Consider the following 14,912-nt stretch of genomic DNA (forward strand, 5'->3'; position numbering starts at 1 on the left):
GAAAAGAAAATTCTGCAAATGACAGAGCACTGTACATGCGGAAGTGGGAATGCAACGGTCGATTTATAACACTCCCATGCCACACCAAATATATACAAATAAGATCAAAGAAAGCAAAACATAATTTTGGGCACTTTATTTTTCTTGTATTGTCTTCTCCAAATTCAAAAATGGTGGCAGCATCAGCATACGAGGAGAGTCGTCGCAAGAGATTAGAGGAAAACAGGAAGAGAATGGAAGCTCTCAATCTCCCTCTCCTCTCTCGAGCCCTTCACAAATCTCATTCTCCCGCTTCCTCCCCTGTAAATCCTAAACCCTAAATACTACACTTAACATTCTTAATATCCATGACAGCAACAATCCTTCTTTTTATTTTCTTTTAATTTGTTTCCATCCATTTATTGCATTTCATCACCTTGGTTGATTGCAGTCGAAATCGGTGAAGAAGCGCAACATTCAGGAACCAATGGTTGTCGTGAGAAGATCAGGCCGTCTGGCCAACTTGCCATCTCCTATTTACAAAGAAGTCAGTTTTTTTTTTTCTTCCTTCCATTTGGTACTTTCATCTTCCATTTCTTTCTCACTAGGCATCATTTTTCCCTAACAGATAGTTATTGATCGGGTCTCTATAGCTCGAAGGTTTGACTCTCTTTCGCATCTTAGCTTTTCATTTTGCTTTATTTTAAACTGAGATGACATTTTTCTTTCATTTGTTTTTTGTAGAAATATTGGCAATAGGCACAGAGATTTTGTTAACAGAGTATACGCTTCCGATGAATCCAGGAAAGAAGCTTTAGAAAAAGCAGAAAACTTAACGTCGGGTTTAGAATCTGATTACCCGAACTTCATAAAGTCTATGCTCCAGTCCCATGTCAGTGGAGGCTTCTGGCTGGTATATAAAATAAAACTAATTTCTTATCTTTAGATTTTTTTTTTTTCATCCTTGTATCCTGAGTCATGACTACACTGTTTTGAAAAAGTTAATCATACATTCACAACCCACTAAATAAAATTGCTTTGACATTTCTTTAAGAGTGTATATATTCCAAGAGAAGAGGCAGTGATACTAGGTGCAAAAGTTACAGTACAATATTTTTCGTAGTATTTGATTATTTGATGTCTTCCATGTGTAAACTTAAATATATAAAGTTGGATGATGTAAAATTTCAGGGAAGATTGCACATGGACATTATGTTTTCCTGAATGATATTTTTATCTTCTCTAGCCTTTAAAATACAACCACCTCCCTTAAATAGCACAAAGAAGGGCTGCGTGTCACTTTAATAAGGATTGCGGGCTACTTTATTACACAAGGGAGGTGAGGTGAGTCTCCATTTAAGGCGTAAGTGTCATTCAGAAGGATTTATGGACAACGGAGTGTAATTTCTCCTCAATTTTTATGTAGTCTGCTTATTTCTTATAATTAAAAGTATTTAAAACACTCAAGGATTGGATATAGGACTCCTAAGAAAAGTCTATACCCCTGTATATACAACATAACCTTGATACTGCAGAAGTGACTCAGTTAAATATTTTTTCGTTGACAACAGGGCCTTCCAGTCCATTTCTGCAAGAGCAATCTTCCAAAAGGGGATGAAGTGATGACTTTGATTGATGAAGATGGGAATGAGTATCCAACAATATATTTGCCACGTAAATCAGGACTTAGTGGGGGATGGAAAGGTTTTGCTGTTGCTCATGACCTAGCTGATGGGGACGCTTTAATTTTCCAATTAATCAGGCGCACAGCATTCAAGGTGATTAAGTATTGATCATATTGTGAGTGTGCTACTTATGGTTGTTATAAAGAAAAAAAGTTGAGATGCCACTAATAATCGAGTCCATGACTCTTCTTTAAAACTTTAAATAATGTGTGGCATATTTCAGTACATCTGCAGTGGTTAATACACCGATACACATTCAGAATTCAGTTTTCTTTTCTGTTGTTACCTGATCCCTTTTGCGCTATCTATTTACTGCAATTTTAATTCATGGATTTAGCATCTACTGGTGCCTCAGGTGTACTCTTTGAATTCACTAACCACATGACACATTGTGGTTGCTAATGTTTTCTTTCAGGTGTACATTATTAGAGCAAATAGTGCTTCAGAGGATAAACAACTCAAGTGAATTGCAGTTGGAGATTGAAGCCAGTAAAATTAATCTAGGTACTATTTTCTTCATAAGCATGATCAATCATAAGTTACATCTAAAGTAAAAATATCCTAAAATGGAAATGGAGATGTGAACCACGGGGATACTTAAACAATATTGTTTGACCTAGAGCTTTTGTTTGGACATCCATAATGGTGAATTGTAAGGGGGCAAAAAATCTAAATTACAAAATCCAATTTATAATTATCCAAATTCATATTAGTTTTAATCCATTTAAATGGATTTATCTCAAATCCAAATCCATATTTTTGGATTTTAAATCCAATCCATTTAATTGGATATGGATTAGATATTGGATACATTTTTGGATTATCCAAATTGCATTTTGGGTTGGATTTTGACTTGGTCCGATCCAGGTTGAGTCAAGACAGGGCCCAGGTTGAGCAAAGTCGGTCCAAGTCGAATCAAGTAGGTAAGGGCCAAAGTCGAGCCAAGTCATTTCGGGCCAAAGTAGAGTCGAGTCAACCCTGGCCAAGTCGAGCTAAGTGGTCAATATTGAGTCTGAGTCGACCGAGGCCGATATCGAGCCGAGTCTTTCAGGTCCGATATTGAGTTGAGCGGGCTCGAGCCGATATCCAGACGATCGGGCTAAGGATGATGTCGAGCCGAGTAGGCCAAGCCCGATATTGAGCCGAGTGGGCCCGGGCCAATGTCGAGCCGAGAAGGCCTCGGCTGATGTTGAGTCGAGCGAGCTCGAGCCCATGTCGAGCCGAGCAGTCTCAGCTCGATTTCGAGTCGAGCAGGTCCGGACTGATGTCGAGTCAAACAAGCCCAAGTCGATGTCCAGTCGTCTGGGCCTACGTCGATGTTGAGTTTCCCGGGCCGATGTTGAGCCGTTCGGGCCCAGACCAATGTCGAGAGAAGCAGGCTCGGGCCGATGTCGAGCCTAGCGGTCCCGATTTGATGTCGAGCCGAGCGAGTCAGACCGATATCGAGCCTAGATGTCGAGCCTAGCGGGCCCGGGCCAATATCGAGCAGAGCAGGCCCGAGCCAATGTCAAGCCTAGCGGGCCTGGTCTGATGTCGAGTCGAGCGGTCCGGTCCGATGTCGAGCCTAGCGGGTCCATGTCGATGTCGAGTCGAGTGGGCTTGAGCCGATGTCGAGCTAAGCGGACCCAGGCTGATGTCGAGTTGAGCGGGCTCAGGCTGATGTTGAGCTGTCCGAGCCTGGGTTTATGTCGAGTCGTTCGGGCCTGGGTCGATTTCGAGTCGAGCGGGCCCAGGCCGATGTGAGTCGTCCGGGCTCGGGCTGATGTCGAGTCGTCCGAGCCCGAGCCTTAGCTGAGTTGGTCCTCGTCCAGGTTGAGTCGGCTTAGGCCCAGTTCGAGCCAAGTTAGTCTGTATCCATATCAAAATGGATTTAATGTAATTGACAAAGTGAATTTAATATAGATTTAATCCACTTTAAATAGATTTAAAAAAAATCCAAATAAATTTGATCTTGCATTTTAAATCTAATCCATTTATTTGGATATGGATTTGAAAAATCCAATCCATGAGCACCCTTAGTGAATTGATAAAATGAAAAATTAGTTGCCTAATTTCAGTAATATTTCATATTAAAATATAGACACTTATGATGATTTATTGCTAATTTACATATAAAATAATCCTTAATTTATGAATTTATACCTTTTTACATTTTTATGAGTATTTTATTTGAATAAGAGCATTTTATTCCCAAATTTGGTGTTAATTGCAGATTTCTAGGGAAGATTGAAGATTTGGAATAAAGGAGAATAATTTGAGCTAAAAAGATAAAGTCTCAGAATGGAAAAAAATGTAAGAAAGTTTGGGCATTTTTTTATGTTTTATCATTTAGGTCATTAGCGCAACACAGGAAACAACTTAACCCCTAGAAAACTAGGATAAATAGAGGGCTAGAGGCTCAATCCTAGTGTGTCAGATTGAGAGGGAAACATCATAGAGTGAATTGTAATTCAATTGGGAGAATGGAAGGTGCTAGAAGTATGCGTAGCTAATTCTATTTATGCTCAAATCTCGTACCCTTTGGGATTGAGAGTAATATGCTCAAATCTTGATTGATTGAGGTGATATCTTATATATTAATATTCAGTTCTTGATTGATTATTGGTATTGTTGTTTTACTTTTAACTTTCCGTGACAAATTGAGAATCTTAAATCTGACCGAGAAGTATTTTTAGGGTTTGGACTTAAACACCAATACTTGGCATATTTGAGTGCTAGGGATAGACTCGAAATGTTAATTAATTGCCATTAACGTCTGAGTGTGATTCTAAGTTGTTTTTATAAATATGCGAGAGATTGATATTTATGAAACATTCTTAGGGATTTTATAGGTGAGAGATCAATATAAATAAATTTCTACGGGCATCAATATCAATATTAACATGCCAATCAAAATACATGAGAGTGGAAGAGATGAAACTTAATCCATATTTTTTCCGATTGAAGCAACTAATTCTTTGTTTGTTTTCTTATTGATAGTGTCAACACAATCACTTCTAAACTCTTTTTATTGTTATGTTGTTATATTTAGCAAATATTGTACTTGATAATTTACTGTTCCTTGTGGGATCGATATTCGTCCTTAGGAACAATTATTACTTCTGACAAACGCGATGTACTTGTCGTAAAAAGTCATCATCTGTAATGTTAGAAAGGACTACTTGGAGACCTATGTAGACACGAGAAAAGGCCTTCTGTGGTAGAGTAGAAACAATTTTCCTTTTGAGCTTGATACTTAAAACAATATTGTTTGTCCTAGGCTTTTGGACTTCAACAATGATGATTTGGTAAAACTTGATGAGAAATTGAGCAACAAGTCCTAATGTTAAATATGGAACACCTATAGAATCATAAAGAATAAAAAAAAACTACAGGAGAAGAATACAAACAAACATTCCTTGCTTAAGTCCAGATCCTAATACATATTTAACAATCTAGAACGGACTAGTATTGTATGGCAATTTTATGTTCGTTGGAGACTGACTAATGGCATTAGGTTCTGAAAGGTAAAGTGATAATACACACCAGGTGAGAACATGCCACGGGGATACTCAAGACATACCTCAGCATGGCATTGTTCTTATTATACATTACTTAGATACAATACCAATACCATGTTTCATCATGATAATAAACATTGACATTGTGTAGATTACTAAGAAAAACTCGAAATCTGATTGGGGAATGACATAAATTATACTCGTGGCATTGTAATCATGCATCTAAGTTTTGTCCTTTTCTTAATTTATTGTAATTATATGTATTGAGTTTCTTAGTTGCTTCTGAGGGTTATGGCTGGGTTTAGGCACAATAAATTCCAACTTTCCCATCACATTCTGTCCGGTGGTTGCAATCGTAGTCATACTAAAATTTTGTATTTGTCGTCTTAAAGATACATGTGGGACTTGTGCGAGTGTCAAAGTGGGTGCTGTTGTAGCACTTTCATTTTTGTCTTAATTCAGCATTGTTCATGTGAGTCTTAAAGCAGTGAAAGTTTGCTTCTGTTTCAGTCTTTAAATTATTATGGGATACTGCAGGAGTAGGCTCCCTCTAATAAATGCGTTGTTTATTTAGTTTTTCATTTTTCAGGATCACTGATCTAATAAATGCGTCTTCGGGTTTAGTTTTTGTGTGGAAGACTAACTTTAACTTGTGTGTTATATGTATCCTCTTTAAGGAGCGTAAGTTAGTGGAGTGGAACTATTCTCCATCTGTAATTTATAATATACATATAAATCAATAGAATGACCAACTTTCTTGAATCTGATGTTATTGATCAATACATCGTTCTTAATATACTTTTTTTTTCTAATTAAAAAATATGAAATGTGTGAAATTGTTGACTCTAGCACATAGCTGGACATGCCTTGGGCTGGCCGAGTGAAGAGCACAAAGGCAGAAAATAATCATGTCACATGTGCCATTGCACAAACATGTCACGACCATGTGTTAATCGCAGGCTTATTTAAATGTTTGCATTCGAGTTAAATAAATAAAACCTCTTCAATTTTTCGTTATATATTCATCAGAAACTATTTTTTATTAGATGTTATTAAAGTATTTCATTATTATTCCACACACAAAAAAAAACATTTTTTTGTCATTTTGAAGTATTTCATCCTATATAACAAATGAAGTAAACTTAAATACAGAATAATGAATTAACGTGTAGCATCCAATGGAAGCAACTTCACCTGGTATATAATATAAGTTATAAAAGTGTTTTGATGGAAAAAGAAATGCAAGATTGCATTATAAAATGATTGAATTTGGAGAAGTTGTTTGGAAATAGCGGATGTGGCGGAGAATACGCGTATTGAATTTTCATAATATCTTATTTTTTCATCACAACACAAACACTTCCTTCCAAACCAAACATTCACTCACCTGGCCTGTTTACAGCTTGCAAATCGCAAAACTAAACATCTTACATTATTTAAAATAAACTGAACTTAATTCATTTTTCAGTATTTAAATGATGAAATCCTATATAGACCCAAAATAATTAAGAGATACTAAACTTTTTTTTTAATAAATAAATCTTAAATTAGGTTGGAGATCCCACACATGCCATTTTGATAGAATTAAATTATAATATATTACTGACGTCATAATAAATTAGACCAAAGACAGTTTATATACTCTTTCCTTCCTCAACCTATTTTATAATAAAACCGTGATGGATCACCGACCTTTAAAAACAGACAATATTTTGAATGCAGTGATTCACCATAACAATGTTATATCTTAACTTTAGATTGGAACATCACTTATGCAGCATAATTAGGAGGAACTTTCTCCCACAACAACTATCTGTATATTTTGTAGCACTTTGTGAAACCCTCACTCACACACACAAAGTGACACAAAACAAAGAAAGGATAATTTGGGGTTTGATTCGATGATCTTGTTTCTTTCGGCGATGGTTTGACGTGGACGCGCCAATTGTTTTTGTCTATGATATTAACTAAATATAACAAGCGCCGATGATTGCGGCTTCTCCGCATCCAATGTTAAGGTTCATCCTTTCAATTAATTCCACTTTTTTTTCCACTTTTCTTATCTATGAAAATCTTGTTACTTTTATAATTATCTTAAAAAACTCATACTTATAACTTTTACCTCACTGTTTATATTGACTGCATAAAAATTAAATTTAAATCATTATTTATTTTAAGAAAATTTTAAAAACAAGTCAAAGAGGAGTTGAAAATCAGTTTGGTTATTTTTAACATTGCCTTCAATCTCAGATTCATTTATTCTAATCTAATCAGATATCTAAGGCCCTTAATTTGCAGATAATGAATATATATATTTAAAACAGTGATTTATTTAGTCATAGGGACAATTGAATGAATAAAATAAAAAATATTTTACACAAATTTGTAATAAAATAAAAATACGGAATATTTAATTGTCAAAAATTATTTTTTATAATAGTTAGTTTAAAAAAAAAAATTAGATTAAATTATTTGAAGGTTTAATATTTTAGTTTTTTTGCGTTGGGAGTAGAAATGATGAAAAAAAGTGAAAGAGTGAAGAAAACGTTGACATTGAGGGTGCCTGGCTGGCGCGGACGAATGAAACGATGCGTTCTTGCCATGTCACGTCATTCACCGTGTTCTTTGGGGGCATAGAAAGAAAGAGAGAAAGAAAAAGGAAACGGCTCATTCATTCATTTTCTCTCTCTCTGTTTCGTTTTGCTTTGTTTTGTTTTATGCTTTATTGTCTCTCTGCGTTGTTGTGTGCATAATCCAACCATAGAAACAATAATGCAAGCTCTGCAGAACGCCGGGATCCGCGTTTTTCGACGGCTCCATTCCAGCCTGTCTTAACCTCCTTCCCCTTTCTTCGCATCCGCCTTCTCATTCTTCTTCCAATCAACCACATTGCCATCTCATACCACGATTGCTTCCTCTCTCTCATTCTCTCCTATTTTACGATTTTCTTGCAATCCCATGGAGGATTAAAGCACTACGCGTCGGTGTGTCCTGTCGGAGAAATTGAGGTTCATCGGCGCGAACAATGTCTGGTCGGAGTGAACACCAAACGGTTCCCCTTTCGGTGCTGCTGAAGCGTGAGTTGGCCAACGAGAAAATTGAGAAGCCGGATGTTGTCATCGTGCACGGTCAAGCTAGTGAGAATAAGAAAGGAGAGGATTTCATGCTGTTGAAGACGGAATGCCAGAGGGTCGTCGGAGATGGGGTTTCTACGTATTCTGTTTTTGGGGTATGTTATGTTCCTTTCACATTCCATCGCATTCTGCTTTTCTTTTTTCTTTTTTCTTTTTTTAAAAAGTGGGTTTAATGAATGTTGTAGTTCGTATGTGATTGTGATGATGCATGAAGTCAAAGTGTGTGTGATGTCTTATTTTATGTATGAACACTGTCATGACATTATGATAGAGAAAAGCGATTGAGATGTGTCTGTGAGTACAACGCAAATTCAGCTTGTTGACTGCCTACTTCTTGTTGAGCTGCTTACAATTTAAAGCCAATTGTATCTTACTTTTGTTTATATTGATGTTTGGATCCATATCTCAGATGTGTTTTTTCCTCTTTAGTAAGAAACTGATAGTCATATCTTTTACGTTTCAAACTGTGATTTGTTATTTTTCAATGGATTTTCAAACACGCTCTTAGATAGTCAAAACTCGACAGTGTTCTAGCAAATTGCCTATGTTATGATTTCTCTTTTATCGAGGAAGCCCATATTAATGACTTTAGTGTTCTTTGCCAAGGTTTTCCCCCCAGAAGCGATTTTCCAAGAGTTTTTCCCCAGAATTGATTTTTTAGCAATTGAATTGATTGTTCACCGGCTACTTCTTGATAGCTAGCTTTTGTTTGTGTATGTGAAAGCAACTAATTTTTATTTTTTTTTCTAATTGAGTTGCATTAGTTGAATGACAAGATTACATTGGCGGTTTTTTGGATGAATGCTGATGTTATACAAAATAAGCCATTTTTTTTCTCGTTGTATTTGCATTCTCTGATGTCGAGGTTTTACAGCTATTTGATGGACATAATGGATCTGCTGCCGCTATTTATACCAAGGAGAATCTCCTGAACAACGTTTTAAGTGCAATTCCTTCTGAGCTTAACAGAGATGAGTGGGTTTCAGCGTTGCCTAGGGCTTTGGTTGCAGGCTTTGTAAAAACTGATAAAGATTTTCAAGAAAAAGGTATAACTGGTTACTTCTATGTAGGGTTTGTTCTTGCTTCTATTAATTATTAGCCTATGAGGCAAATTCATGTCTGAAATCTTCACAGTAATAATGTAATATTGCCAAAGAGTAAGGCTGTATCTTCTATGCAATATCGTTCTACTTTTTAAAGAAATTATTGAGTGAAAAAGGTAAAATGTATTGAATGAAAAATTAAATGTATTCAATACTTTTTTCATCTAGTAAGCGGGGGGGAATTAATAGGAAAACATTGTAGGAGAGTTTAGTATTATTCGTTACATAAACAACTAGTCAATCAATATTCTCAATTGTTAAAAGCAAACAAAATTAAAGAATAAAAGTTAGAATTCATGCTGAACGTGTTGACTATATCAGGAAGCCCTCCTAATATTTTTCCAACCTTGAAAAATGTACTTGTATTTTGGTCAGCTTTAGCTTTAATTGTCTAATGCTTACTGAGAACAGTTTAATATTGTTTAACCATAAGGGCAGTTGAGTTAATGCAGCTATTTGTACATGAGAAATATTAGTAACACCCTCTTTTAAACACACTCTCTTCTATTGGTTGAATTTGTTGGAAATCACTCCTTTTTATATGTAGTGTTTGATTGGATTAAAGTTTGCAAAGTTCCCAAGTCTTGCTTCTAGAAAATTGATTTTCGCAAACAATTTTGATGTACAAACTTAGTTTCGAGGGTAATAAAACATGTCACGAAACATAGTTTACTTTCCAAACTAAGTATGGAACACCCCAAATGGAAAATGAAACATTGTCATAGTTATTGGAGAACATACATTTTCTAATGCAAGTTACCAAAACATTTTGTAACTGAGCTGTGATTGATAGGTTTTATACTTCTGAGTTACAAATTTTTGTTGTATTTTTCATAACTTTTATGTTGATTTAATATACACTATTATCTTTGCTTGTACAGCACACACATCAGGAACAACTGTAACCTTCATGATTATAGATGGGTGTGTTGTGACAGTTGCATCAGTTGGTGATTCCCGTTGCATACTTGAACCTTATGAAGGTGGGATTTATTACTTGTCAGCAGACCATAGACTAGATAGCAACGAAGAGGAGTAAGTTGTTACTGGAATGGTTTGTTGGAATAACTGTTGGAGTTGCTCCATTACATTGCAGCACAGCCTCACCCTTTCTTTTTTCTTTTAATCAGGAGGGTCCGCATCACTTCTAGTGGAGGTGAGGTTGGTCGTTTAAATACAGGTGGAGGCACAGAGGTATTTTTTTTCTTTTTAATTGCGATTGCTCTTTTATCTTACATGGAACTCGTTGCCTAAAAACATGAATACCTCTCACCATCCCCTTTTAGGAAAAAAATACCGCCAATGCTAAAATTGAAGCAGTGAGTGAGGCTGGTTGTCCAATGGGTTTGATGCCTCTGGCAATAGCAATATTACTCTTTTTGTATGTCGTGCTTGAACAGTTAAACTAGATACGCAGAGATTAAGAAATAAACTAGGTTTATACCATGGAGAGTTGAGAAGCAAGATAGTTAGTGCTAGTTATAAGATCATGACTTCAGTTAACAGTACCCATCACATGTCATTAAATTTTTTAATATTTTTGGGAAAAATGTTGTTTACATTATTGGTGTTATACTGATCATTTGTGATGATTTTTAAATGATCTTCCTTTGCAATTTACTAATTTTCTCTTTAGAAGAAACTTGCTTTTAAGTTGTACTATAACTGACTAGATTAATGATATTTGTAGGTTGGTCCTTTGAGATGTTGGCCTGGTGGTTTGTGTCTCTCCCGATCCATTGGTGATATGGATGTTGGTGAATTTATTGTCCCTGTACCACACGTAAAGCAAGTGAAGGTTGGCCATTTCTTTCCTTTGTTTTATGTTCATTAGTTGTTTCTCTCATGCTTCACTTCTTAATTTTACTTTAACGTATATAATTTTTTTGTCTTCTTAAGTTTAGTTATTTATTGTTCTCTATCTCAGCTTCGTAGGCAGAAATAGTGTTTTCATGGCATGATTTTCTTCCAATTTATAAACAGCATTTGAATTTTCATTTTCTCTCTCTTAAGATTATCTATTGCCTTTTAAAAGTCGAAATGTATTTTTCTTGCTGTCTTTCTGTAAATCCTTCTGTACTTTTTCTTCCCTTAAAGAGCTTAATTTTGCATTTTCCTCGCGTGTCTGTTTGTGCAGCTTTCTACTGCTGGAGGCAGGATCATTATCAGCAGTGATGGTGTCTGGGATGCTCTAACAGCAGAATTGGCCCTTGATTGCTGTCGTGGCATGTCAGCCGAGGCTGCAGCACCACATATTGTGAAAGTATGCACATCTTTTACAGAAGAAATTAAAAAATGTCTTATAAAATTGATCAGCAATTTCTACTAAAATATGTCTTATAATAAGAATCGGAGGGAATATTACTTATTTCTATTTCTTCCTTCAGGAAGCCGTGCAGGCAAAGGGACTTAGAGATGACACAACTTGCATTGTTATTGATGTATATCCGCAGGAGAAGCAACCTACTTCTGTTCCAACACAAAAGAAACCGGTAAAAGGAAGGCTTAAGTCCATTTTTCGCAAAAAGTCCTCTGAATCATCATCTTACGTTGACAAACAATACCAGGAGCCAGATATGGTACAGGAACTATACGAGGAAGGGTCTGCTATGCTTTCAGAGAGGTCTGGTTTCGTAACATGTTTTGTGAATGTTGGCATCTTGCTCTTTACTTATATCTCTCTTGACATGAGACATCCTTGTCCGAGATGCAGGTTGGAAACAAAATATCCGCTCTGCAACATGTTCAAGTTATTTATCTGCGCAGTGTGTCAGGTAGAGATTAAACCTGGGGAGGGTATTTCTATACACGTAGGTCTGTCTAACCCAGGAAGACTGCGTCCCTGGGATGGACCTTTCCTTTGCTCAAGTTGCCAGAAGAAGAGGGAAGCCATGGAAGGGAAGCGAGCATCAGGTAGGTATTTGTTTCGTTAATGCATCCCCGCTTTTATATCCATCGATGCCTTAAGTAATGCATGTACATAATTTAATTTTGTTCTTCGATGTTTTGCTTTCAGATAGACTCAGCAGCAGAAGTGACTAATGAATTATCTTGTAATTTTGCATTTGAGAAACAAAGATTGTTCCTATAACGGGAAGCTCAAACTTCCAAGCAACAGTGACTTCTTTATTAGATTACAACGGAGGCTTCTCTAAATACGGATCTACTTTGGAAATCCACATGAAAAACAATATGGAGTTTTCTGTGTTGTTCTAGCCAGGAGACCAACATACAGTTGCAGATTGTTAGAAGAATTCTGACTTAAAAGAGAGGAGTATGAACCACCGCAGTCTTGTGTTAAAAGTGGGAATGTACAACAGGAAGTCGAGGTGATTCATTCTTTTATTCCTTTTATTCTCCCTAGATCCGTTCATCTGTATATAGGTCTTTGGAATCACGAAATCGACCTTTAATGGAAGTGGTCTTTATTGTATTGTGTTACAGAGAGAGGGTTTTCGGTTTCTTTTCTTGGGTATACAAGGGAGTTTATTTGGAATTCATATAGACCAGTTCCACTATAGAATAGATGTTTTTCAACTAAAAACAAAAGAAAAGATGTAGGTTAAGGTTTCTCAATGTTTTTTCTTGTAGCATTCAATTTTTATTATTTCTTTTACCATACATATATTATCCATTTTGGATTAGAAATGTTCTTCCTTCCCCGCTCCTTTATTTCAACCCATTTCATTGTTTTCAATATTTTATTTGGTAAAAACCACAAGTATCTTCCATACATTCTTGCCTAAGCCTAATGGAACAATTATGTATGACCCGTTCCAATATTCAATATTCAAATTCGATATTTTTGGTTAAGTTAGTACAACTTCAGTTAGTTGATCCATACACTTGACAGTAAAAAAATGTTTCTAAAAATATTTTTCATAAACATGTATAACTGATTCTTAAGAATATTATTTTGTAAATAAGTAGCAATTTATTTACTCTACAAACTTTTTTTTTTTACCTTTATAGGGTTTTTTTAGTAACAATTAACTGTCAAATTATCAAACATATTTTTATAATAAAGAATTAGAAATAAATTATTCCTACATATATAATGATTTTCTTCAATAATTTTATTCCTAGGAATTAAAGTTGAGTAACCAATCCAAATTACAAAATTCAATTCATAATTATCCAAATCCATATTAGTTTTAATCCATTTAAATGGATTTATTTCAAATCCAAATCTATATTTTTGGATTTTAAATCCAATCCTTTTAATTGGATAAGGATTAGATATAGATTGGATACATTTTTGGATTATCCAAATTGCATTTTAGGTTAGATTTTGACTTGACCCGATCCAGGTTGAGTCCAGACAATTCGGGCTCAGGTTGAGCAAAGTCGACCCAAGTCCACGCCAAATCGAGTTGGTATGGGCTAAAGTCGAGCCAAGTCATTTTGGGCCAAAGTCGAGCCGAGTCAACCCTGAGCCAAGTCGAGCTGAGTGGCCGATATTGAGTCGACCCGAGTCTTTTGGGTCCGATATTGAGTCCAATGGGCCCGGGCCGATATCCAGTCGACCGGGCCAGGGCTAATGTCGGGTCGAAGTCGAGCCGAGCGGGCCAAGGCCGATATTGAGTCGAGCGAGCCCGGGTCGATATCGATCCGAGCAGGCACGGGCCAATATCAAGCCGAGCAGGTCCGGGTCGAGGTCGAGTCGAGCAGACCCAGGCTGATATCGAGCCGAGCGGGCCCGGGCCGATGTCGAGCCGAGCAGGCCCAGGCCAATATCGAGCCAAGCGGGCTTAGGCCGATGTCGAGTCGAGCGGGCCCGAGCCCATGTTGAGCAGAGTGGGCCTGAGCCCATGTTGAGCTGAATAGTCTCAGGCCCAAACCAAAGTCGAGCCGAGCAAGCCCGGGCCGATGTCGAGTCATTAGGGCCCGGGCTAATGTTGAGTCGAGCGAGCCCGGGCTGATGTCGAGTCGAGCAGGTCTGGGCTGATGTCGAGCTGAGCAGGCCCCGACCAATGTAGAACTGAGTGGGCCCAACCGATGTCGAGTTGTTCGGGCCTGGGCTGATTTCTAGCCGTTTAGGCCCGGGCCGATGTCGAGTCGAGCTGGCCTGGACCGATGTCGAGCCGAGCAGGCCCGGGCTTATGTCGAGCCAAACGAGCCTGAGCCAATGTGGAGCTGAACAGGCCGATGTGGAGCTGAACGGGCCCGGGCCGATGTCGAGTCGAGCTGGCCCGGACCGATGTCGAGTCGAGCTGGCCCGGACCGATGTCGAGTCGAGTTGGTCCGGACCGATGTCGAGTCGAGCTGGCCTGGGCCGATGTCAAGTCGAGCGGGCCCGGACCGAAGTCGAGTCCAGTGGGTCCGGGCTAATGTCGAGCCAAGCGGGCCCCGACCGATGTGGATTTGAGCGGGTCTGGGTCGATTTCGAGTCGTCCAGGCCCAGGCCGATGTTTAGTCGAGCGAATCCAGGTCGATGTGGAGCCGAGTGGGCACAGGCTGATGTTGAGTCGTCTAGGCCCAGGCCGATGTCGAGTTGTTCAGGCCCAGACC

At 37.7% G+C, this 14,912-nt stretch overlaps 2 protein-coding genes across 6 annotated transcripts; both read left to right on the forward strand.

Annotated features, from left to right (window-relative positions):
* On the forward strand, positions 1-5,926 carry LOC137821527 (B3 domain-containing protein At5g42700). 4 transcript variants are annotated; one of them, XR_016515845.1, is made up of 8 exons: positions 1-302; positions 431-526; positions 608-639; positions 724-892; positions 1,171-1,323; positions 1,551-1,757; positions 2,080-2,168; positions 5,754-5,926. XR_016515845.1 is itself a non-coding variant. In XM_068626158.2 (7 exons), the coding sequence occupies exons 1-6, from the start codon at positions 171-173 to the stop codon at positions 2,128-2,130; spliced, it is 687 nt and encodes a 228-aa protein (XP_068482259.2). In that variant the 5' UTR covers positions 41-170; the 3' UTR covers positions 2,131-2,168; positions 5,754-5,926. The 4 variants fall into 4 exon arrangements, 3 of the variants coding, with proteins under 3 accessions (XP_068482259.2, XP_068482260.2, XP_068482258.2); XM_068626158.2 differs by lacking the exon at positions 1,171-1,323 and having other exon boundaries at positions 41-302; XM_068626159.2 differs by lacking the exon at positions 1,171-1,323 and having other exon boundaries at positions 41-302; positions 5,739-5,759.
* Positions 5,927-7,683: 1,757 nt separating this feature from the next.
* On the forward strand, positions 7,684-13,049 carry LOC137821524 (putative protein phosphatase 2C 12). 2 transcript variants are annotated; one of them, XM_068626152.1, is made up of 9 exons: positions 7,684-8,393; positions 9,173-9,344; positions 10,283-10,436; positions 10,532-10,595; positions 11,092-11,199; positions 11,539-11,664; positions 11,789-12,024; positions 12,115-12,314; positions 12,418-13,049. In XM_068626152.1, exons 1-9 carry the CDS (start codon positions 8,190-8,192, stop codon positions 12,441-12,443), a joined length of 1,290 nt encoding a protein of 429 aa, XP_068482253.1. In that variant the 5' UTR covers positions 7,684-8,189; the 3' UTR covers positions 12,444-13,049. The 2 variants fall into 2 exon arrangements, with proteins under 2 accessions (XP_068482253.1, XP_068482252.1); XM_068626151.1 differs by having other exon boundaries at positions 7,743-8,393; positions 12,422-13,049.
* Positions 13,050-14,912: the final 1,863 nt, after the last annotated feature.

Source organism: Phaseolus vulgaris, chromosome 9 (genome assembly GCF_051622355.1).
Source record: "Phaseolus vulgaris cultivar YP4 chromosome 9, ASM5162235v1, whole genome shotgun sequence".
NCBI classification, from domain to species: domain Eukaryota; kingdom Viridiplantae; phylum Streptophyta; class Magnoliopsida; order Fabales; family Fabaceae; genus Phaseolus; species Phaseolus vulgaris.